The following is an 8,521-nucleotide window of genomic DNA, read 5'->3' as shown; positions in this document are numbered from 1 at the left end:
TTCTCTGGCGACCCAATTCCTCAATTGGTTGGCCAAAAGGCCAACCATGTTCTTGTTCCATTGTCGCCAACACTTGCTGGCGACATCCCTCAATGATTGTTTTTTTTTTTTTTTTGTCTTGGGTTGGCCGAAGCCAACCCTGCACACCTCTTTCTTTTCTTTTTTTTTTTGTGTGCGGCGTTGCTTCCGCAACGTCTAGCCAAGAGCCGCCGCTGCTCTTCCCTTTCCCTTCTCTTTTTTTTTTTAACAGATTCAAACACCCTATAATCTCAAGATTAAAATCAACCCCTCTATTTCTATTAACCCAGATACGAATCTTATCAGACATATATCTCTACACCTATATAGCAACAATACATGTCCATAAAGTTCTTGGAACAATTAATACAACTACTAAAACTTAAAAGAGAAGTTTTCTTGCGTGAACTCGAGATTTACCGGTTTAGGTGCCTAGTTGTCGGATCGATTGACGGTGTCGCCTGCTTCTCCTTCTCTCCTCTCTGACGGCTTTTGCTCTAGGGAGGTAGACGAAAGAAAGGTAAGGTTGGGGTTATTTTTCTGTCTAGGGTTTTTTAATAAAATCCTAAACCTAGCACTACTTACTAGTAGGTAGCTTGGGTAAGAGTTTTAGTTTATTAGAACCCCTTATCCCATCCTACCGTTATTTTATTTTACTCCTTTTACATAGTAGCTTTATCTTTTTAATTAATTGAGAAAATAAAATGATAAAAGTAATAAAATTGGTGCCAACAGTCGTGGGTTTCACAGGAACAAAGTTTCAAGTGTAGAGAAAAAGAAAAAAAAGGAACGCAAGAATTCGACTGGTTTGGACAATGGACATATGAAATATGAACTTTTCTTCTAAAATTTCCTTGAGTTTCGTTTACTACGCAAAGATTTTCAAGCTTAGGAGCTGAAAAACATTTATGCAATTAGAGTAAAAGTTTGGTCAATTTTGATAGGTTTAGCTGTTGAAATCACGGGATTGGCAAGTCACTGTGCTCTTCTTATTAAATGTTATTACTTGTATCGCTGACTTCGGAATACTACTACTATTAAACCTGGACTTGCCGAACTAAGAACCTGAGCAGATAAGAAAGAGACATAGAGGAGTACCACTAGTTTTCTTGTACGAATTTAGAGGCATAGCCTGATGATTCCATAATGTTCCGTGGTTGGCGAACATAGAACCGAGGCATGGAAACTTAAACTTGAGTTTGGGAAACAAAAAAAAAAAAAAAAAAGAGGAAGAAGAAGATCTTGGAGCTTGCTATCAGTAATTGCAACACATGAAGCAAGGGTGTTAGGATTTGGAATATTTTATTTAATTTATACTTTCGCCTTCTCATTTAGATTCTCACGTTTATATAAGCATGGTGTTTTGGTTTAATTTAATTAACTGTGACTTATGTATCCAAATTCTATGTTGGGTTTACTCAAGAAGAATCTTTGTATGAAAGTCTGTTATGTTTTGATTGGTTAGTGGAAACCAAAATACCAAGACATGTAAACCGTTTTCCTTAAGTTTGAAGTTGGCTACAAGTGCTGTATCGGGTCTTAAGAGATGATGTTTAATAGACTTTGTGAAATTTACACGTTGGGCCTTTTATTAGGTTATTAATTAAGGTTATTTTCTTTAGTGTTTTTGTTCGCACAATTGCACAAGTTTTGTAGATTTGACAAAGAGGGTCCCAACACATTTTCTTAGTTATTTTCACTAAAAGCCATTTAACTTAAATTAAGTCAAAATCCTAAATTGGTTTTTATGTGATAACACGTCTCGTAATTTAACACGCATCCAAATGCTTATGTTAAACTTTAGAGTTCGAAATTCTTTTCCATGTATTTAATCAGTAGCTCAGTAATGATTCAATTAAAAGTACAAGGCCAAAATCTTACAAATTGTAGAATAGCCTCTGAAGTTTGGGTTAATTAGGATGTGGTGTGAGGACCCGAAAATTTTCTTATTTTTATAGAATATTACTGGACTATTTAAATGATTATTCACTCATTTTTTTTGAATTAATTATTTCGATCATTTTAAATCCATTTATATGGAACGACGCTTCTTTTATGTTTTTAAAGCGTTTTGTTGGAAAATTCACTTTTTGAAAATTCGTTTAGTTTGGAATGACGAGTACACGTTTTTCGAGGCTATACTTGAATCGGGAGTGTATTAATATTGGAGAGTTAAGAATGATCAATGATAGATTAAGAAAGGCTAATTAAGGAATTAATACTAAACTCATGTAAGGATTCACAAGAAATTTATTTATTTTGAAACCCTAATTTGGGCTTATTTAATGATTTAATTGTCCATTTATTCCGAATATTATTTTCTAGACCTATTGAACCTAATTACATGGAATTATAGCTTCATTATATTTTTAAGGTGACTTGATTCAAAATTTAATTTCCGGAAGCACGTTTAGTGAGAATAGTGGATAGTGCTTGGAAATTTTAACCAATTGAGAGTACAATAAGCTTGGAATATTGGAGACTTATACAATGGACCTAAATTAGGTATTTTAATGTTTAAATACTCAAGTGATAGTTATTAGTATTATCGTTATAAGCATTTCTCGGAGGTTTCGCGTTATAGCGTTAAAATTGACGGTACGCGTTTTCACACGCGCGACTTTATTTGAGGGACTTTAGACCCTTATTTCGGGACAATTAAGACTGAATAATATTTATATGAACATAAGTGCATTAGAGGTTTAGGGCACTAGTGAACCAAACGCGAGAGAAAATCGAGCCCTAAACGCACCAAACGAGCCCTAATGAGAGTTGACCTTGGAGTGAATTTACACCACTCATTTTAATCTTCTCTTGGAAGCTAACCTTGATCAAATCTCACTCTCTCTTCTCTCTCCTATGGCCGGCCAGCCCCCTCTCCCTCTCTAACTCCATTGTTTCAAAAATTTCTTCACCAAATCAACAACAAAACTCCAACCAATTTTCACCAAACTTGTAGATCAACTAGCAAACTACTTGGAGGTTGGATCTAGCTAACCAAAGGGCTGCATTTCACGGTTTCTTGGAGCCTCTTGAGGACCGAAATTTTCTGATCTAAAGCACTAAGGAGGTATAACATAATCCAACACCTTAAACTTGGTTTATGGTAGTAGAAATGCATCTCTAAGCACTTGCATGTAAGTGGATGGCTTGATATTGTTGGAAAATTTGAAAAGTGGGCTCTATGAACTCCCACTCTTGGGTTGTTGCTGATAAGAGGTTTAATGTTGGATTTAATGGTGGTTTAGTGGTTAAAATGATAGATATATGGAGAATAGGGCTGGTGACGACTCGAGCTGCTCGCGAGCAGCTCGAGTCAAAGCTTGGCTCGAGCTCGTGTTGACCGAGCTCGAGCCGAGCTCGAGCAGTTCGTTAAGATAAACGAGGCGAGCTCGAGCCTTCGTTTCTTAGGCTCGATAGCTCGACGAGCCGCTCGTTGGGCTCGAGTAAGTGTGAAATTACAAAAATACCCTTGATTCAATTAAAATTTACATGTTTTCTGCGCACTAAGCTATAATCGATGTTCAGCCACTGTTGGTAAACTTTCCTCCTTCCTTCACTTAGGTTAACTTGTATGCTCTGCTGACTCCTTCGATTGATCTTCTTCCTCCGCCACCGACTGTCCCAAACTCCCAATTTCCACTTCCGTCACTGCCATTGCTGCTACCGCTAGCTGCATCTCGAGTTTCTTCACTTCCTCCCACTTCAGCCACAGTCATCGGTGCTACTGCTAGCTGCATCTCCACCGCTTCCGCCATCTCCACTTCAGCAACCTCCAAGCCGTGCAAGAATCTGAGTGCTCAACCCACTGCCGGAGGCTGACTGACGGACGAGGAACTGGAAGGTGATCCACAGTGCCAAGAATCTGAGTGCACAACCTCCCAATCTGATTGCGCAACCTCCTTTAGCAACCACCACTTCCGCACTTCCGCCAGCTCCGCTTCAGCTCCGCAACCGCAAGTGCCAACTCGACTAGCACTTTACTTTCCCTCTTTTCTTGCACCAGGCTGACTGACGGACTCTCCAAAGTCCGAACCCAACCAGCTTCCCGGCTCATCCCCATCTCCGGGCTTTGTCCCCAACTTCCCTAGATTTTGCAGGTATGAACTGACATTGGTAATTCTGTAAAAAGGTTAAATCTTATTAAAACAGAGGTGTAAATATTAAAACATAAGCTATTTAAACAGTAATCCAAGAGAAAGGAAATACAGGTAATGGAGAAATTTTGCCAAATCGACGAATGAAAGTTCATAAAGTCTGCAATTGAGAAGTTTCAACCCAAAATAATCCCAGTTCCAGAATTTAAGTCCAAAGTCAGTAATAGCAAGCTTCCTGGATTTACATCCAGAAAATACACTCGTCAAAAAGAAAGACACCCACAGTTTGCAAAACTGCAGGAAAACTGAAATTTTGAGCTATGAAATCAGGATTAGAATAAATACAGGAAGGTTCTGATTTTGCTCATGCAATTCAATTATAGCAGCATAGACAGAGAATTAATCAACGCCTTACAGGATTATTGACTTCCTACATCAAACAGAGTAGAAAAAACCCATTTCACCATGAAAATTAAAATGTTCAAAGATAGAAAAATTACCCGACTAGGAGCAGCAGCTTTACTAGTGTAGTCGATGATGAATCCAGGCACCATAAGGAACCCATGTTTAGCTGTGGGTAGGCTTAAGGAACCCATTTCTTGCAGCTTCCCTAGCTTATGTTTTAATATTTACCCTTTTTACTGTCTATTTACTTCTGCATTGGTTGTAATGGGATTTGTGGTGGTTATTGTGTTTGAAATTGGTCTAGCAAACTTTGAATAGACTTGGTCACGACTCACGATCATGTTGAAGAATCTGGATTTCTGCACTTGTTTCTCTACCATGAGCTCTGGCACTTATGATTTCTACACTGTCTATAATAATTATGCCTAGATTGGTTCCAATTTTGTGATGTCCCATGTTTTGCTAATAATAATGCTTACAATTGTATAATTTTTTGGATTCTGATAATAAAAATGCTTAAAATGAAATGGAGACAGTGCTAAGAGGCTTGATATTGCTCCAGATCTTGTAGTAACTATGGGATAGTGGCATTTAAGGAGACATCTGTTTAATTACTTATTTTTTTGGGGGTGAAAACTGTGTTGACACTTGACAGTACAAGCTACTTATTATCATTCCATGGTCATGTATGTTCTTGTCATTATGAGCCTTGCTGTCCTCTTGTTTCTTGAAAATAATTACTACTACTAACTTGTTTACTAGTAATAGTAATCTGTTTTGGGACTAGAGAATGCTGCTCATGTTCCTTTTTTTCTTTTGGCATGTTAAAAAAAATTGAGAATATAAGATGGATACGTCCAACCAAGAGCAGTCTTCACCAATTAATAGATCAGTTGGTGATTCCGCTAGTCCGGTGAATATTTTTGACAAGGCTATTGCTATTAACATTGATAAAGAGCTGGAATTATCTCTTGGTGATGAAGAATTAGGGAGTGAAGATGAAGCATTAGAAGGTGATACACATACAACCACTCAAACAGTTGTGGAAGAAGCTGATGCGGATGATGGCTTGGATGCTTTTCGGAAAAAAAAGAGGATAAAAAAATCAGTAGCATGGGATGACTTCAAAGATGTTGAAGTTGGCCATCAAAAAATTCTTATGTCGGAGTGTATTCATTGCCATGCAAAGTTCAAGAAGACGAAAACTAGTACAACTTCAAGTTTGCTGAGGCATAGGAAGTCATGTGCTATCCGATTGCAAAAACTCAAAAAAGCAACACAACAAACAAAGATCAATTTCCCATCTGCTGATTCTGCCAAAGCTTCTCAAACCTACCTTCACTCCGGGAGGTTTGATATGGCAGTCATGAGAGAGGCTACTGCTGAATGGGTGCTTATGCATGAGCATCCATTTTCAATTGTGGAGGAAGAAGGCTTCAATTTGATGCAAAAAAGAGGGATGCCGGAATGGCAAAGAATCAGTCGGACTATGAACAAAAACGACTGCACATCAGTTTATGAAAGAGAGAAGACAAAATTAAAGAACCAATTAAAGAAAGTCAAGAAAATTAGCTTGACTACAGATCTTTGGAAGTCCAAGAACCAAAAAAATGAGTATATGGTCATAACCGGACATTGGATTGATAGCAATTGGAGATTGCAGAAATGGGTTCTCAACTTTGTGCACGTCCCTCCTCCACGTCGGGGCATCCAAATTGCGGATGCTATTTTCAAGTGTTTAACGGATTGGGGAATTGAGAGCAAGATTTATACAGTCTCAGTCGATAATGCCTCGAATAATGACAGTGCACTGAGATGTTTAAAGGACACTTTCTCCCGAAACAAGTGTCTATTAGCAAAAGGAAAGTTGTTTCATGTGAGATGTTGTGCGCATATACTGAATTTAATGGTTCAAGATGGACTCAATCAAATCAAGGAAATAGTTGGAACAATCAGGGACAGTGTGGAGTTTATCAATAAGACAGATGGAAGACGCCTTCAATTTGTTGAAATTGTACGCCAGCTGCAGTTGCCAGAAAAAATACTAATTTATGACTGCAAAACAAGGTGGAATTCTACTTATGAGATGTTAACTTGTGCACTGGAGTTTCAAGATGTTTTTCCCAGGTACAGAGATAGAGAGCCAAATTATGATTTCTGTCCAACTTTGGAAGATTGGGAAAAGGTTACAAAAGTGTGCAATATTTTAAAAGTTTTTTGGACAGCAACTCATGTGATATCTGGTAGTGATTATCCGACTGCAAATTTATATCTAAATGAAGTTTGTCGGATTAAAGTACTACTAGATAGTAAGGTTGATGATGAAGATGATTTTGTCCGGTCAATGGTGCAAAAGATGAAGTTGAAATTTGATAAGTACTGGGGAGAGTGTAACTTGTTAATGTCTATAGCAGCTATTTTGGATCCCAGATGCAAGATGAGAGTTATAAACTATTGTTTTCCATTGCTTTATCCTCCACATGAAGTGCAAAGCAACATAGGCAAGGTTCGACAAGCCTTGTATGACCTATATGATGAATATGTGGAGATACATGTTTCAGGCCAAAGTGGATCATCTTCTCAACTACTAGTCGGCAATGATCATCCAACCAAGAGCAGCAGTAGTGCATCTTCATCAGTGTCCCATGTTTCGGGTATGAGTGAATTTCTGACCCACATCGCTACCGTTGAGAGTGTTCAACCCATCAAGAATGAGTTGGATACCTACTTTGAAGATGGTCTCCTCACAGCTGCAGATGATTCAACGGTAGATATCGTGAATTTGGATGCCTTGAAGTGGTGGAAAGACACAACAAAATACAAGATTCTTCCCAAGATGGCTGCTGACATTTTAGCCATTCCAATAAGCACTGTAGCTTCGGAAGTTATATTTAGTGCTGGAACCAGAGTAATCGACTCTTACCGTGCTTCCTTGGCTCCAGAAACTGTAGAAATGTTGATGTGTGCTGGAGATTGGTGTCGTAAGGTACACGGGGTGAAGAAAAGGGAAAAGGTAACAAAAAAAATAAAATTATCACACATAATATTTAAATTCGGTCTTACAATTTCTTAATTTTTTTATTTTATTTTTTTGTTTTTTCAGAAATTGAAGGATAAACAAGAGATTGTGTTGCCTATTTCTTGACTTTGGAGATGTTTGAGGTAATTTACCTTTAATTTCCTATTTAGACTTTGGTTTTCTTTGATTGGAATTGTCATAAAGATGTGCTGAAAAGGAGGGTTTTGGTTGAAGATGCAAATGGTGGCTGTTTCCGTTTCTTATGAGGTCTGCTTCAGTTGGTATGTTTCATTCTGTATGAAAGGTTGTGCAATGGATTTATTGGAAAGATTTGATCTTTTTCAGTTTGTTTGGGTGGTCTGTTTTGAGCTTCAAAGATTCCATTTTGATTGTTTTCAAGCATGTTTAAGTAAAGCAGTCTTAAGTTCTTTTGTTGTATGGTTGCTAAGCAGACTTTGTTTTTCTCAGTATATGGTTTCAATCATAGGATAATCTGCTTTTTGTCTTGGATGTTATTGTTGTATTGGATTGATTATGTAGTGATTTTCTTGAAACTGCCATTGGCTTGTTTTCTTTAGGCTTTGAAGTTTCGGTTGTACAGCTTTGCTTATTAGTTAGGCGCTATTTTATAACATCCGAATACACATGATGCTTTTACACTAGTGTGTGGTTATATTTGTTGAGTTATTGTGATTGATCCTTCTCAGTATTTACAGTTTCAATAGAAAGTCGTGAAATTTGTTGAGTTGTTTGAAGTTATCTGATTTTTTTTTTCCGGGCAGGTTCTTCTGCAAAGATAATTAATTTTTGCCCAAGTTTTTTTTTGCTTTCTCTGTAAAATGGGTAGAGGGAGACTAAAACAGCTTAACGAAATTGGGGCTGGACTTTCGTGCCTATATATCTTTTCAATTGGATGTATCAAGCTGTCTACAACAGATATTTTGTGTTGTAAATTTGTGATAGCTTGTAATATTTTGAGCTT

At 37.5% G+C, this 8,521-nt stretch overlaps 1 protein-coding gene across 1 annotated transcript; it reads left to right on the top strand.

Moving 5' to 3' along the window:
- The first annotated feature begins 5,367 nt into the window (after nt 1–5,367).
- LOC113737526 (zinc finger BED domain-containing protein RICESLEEPER 2-like) lies at nt 5,368–7,519 on the top strand. The gene is made up of 2 exons (XM_027264750.2): nt 5,368–7,428; nt 7,493–7,519. Exons 1-2 carry the CDS (start codon nt 5,368–5,370, stop codon nt 7,517–7,519), a joined length of 2,088 nt encoding a protein of 695 aa, XP_027120551.2.
- The last annotated feature ends 1,002 nt before the right edge of the window (nt 7,520–8,521 follow it).

This window comes from Coffea arabica, chromosome 3e (assembly GCF_036785885.1).
Source record: "Coffea arabica cultivar ET-39 chromosome 3e, Coffea Arabica ET-39 HiFi, whole genome shotgun sequence".
Classification (NCBI taxonomy): domain Eukaryota; kingdom Viridiplantae; phylum Streptophyta; class Magnoliopsida; order Gentianales; family Rubiaceae; genus Coffea; species Coffea arabica.
The sequence above is the reverse complement of the archived record's forward strand: the minus strand, read 5'-3'. Positions and strand labels throughout refer to the sequence as shown.

Bases quoted from the DNA above. Each gene is read 5' to 3' on its own strand.
- LOC113737526 (XM_027264750.2), top strand. From the start codon at position 5,368: ATGGATACGTCCAACCAAGAGCAGTCTTCACCAATTAATAGATCAGTT. The intron at 7,429-7,492 runs GTAATCGACTCT...TGTGTGCTGGAG, and splicing joins TATTTAGTGCTGGAACCAGA to ATTGGTGTCGTAAGGTACAC.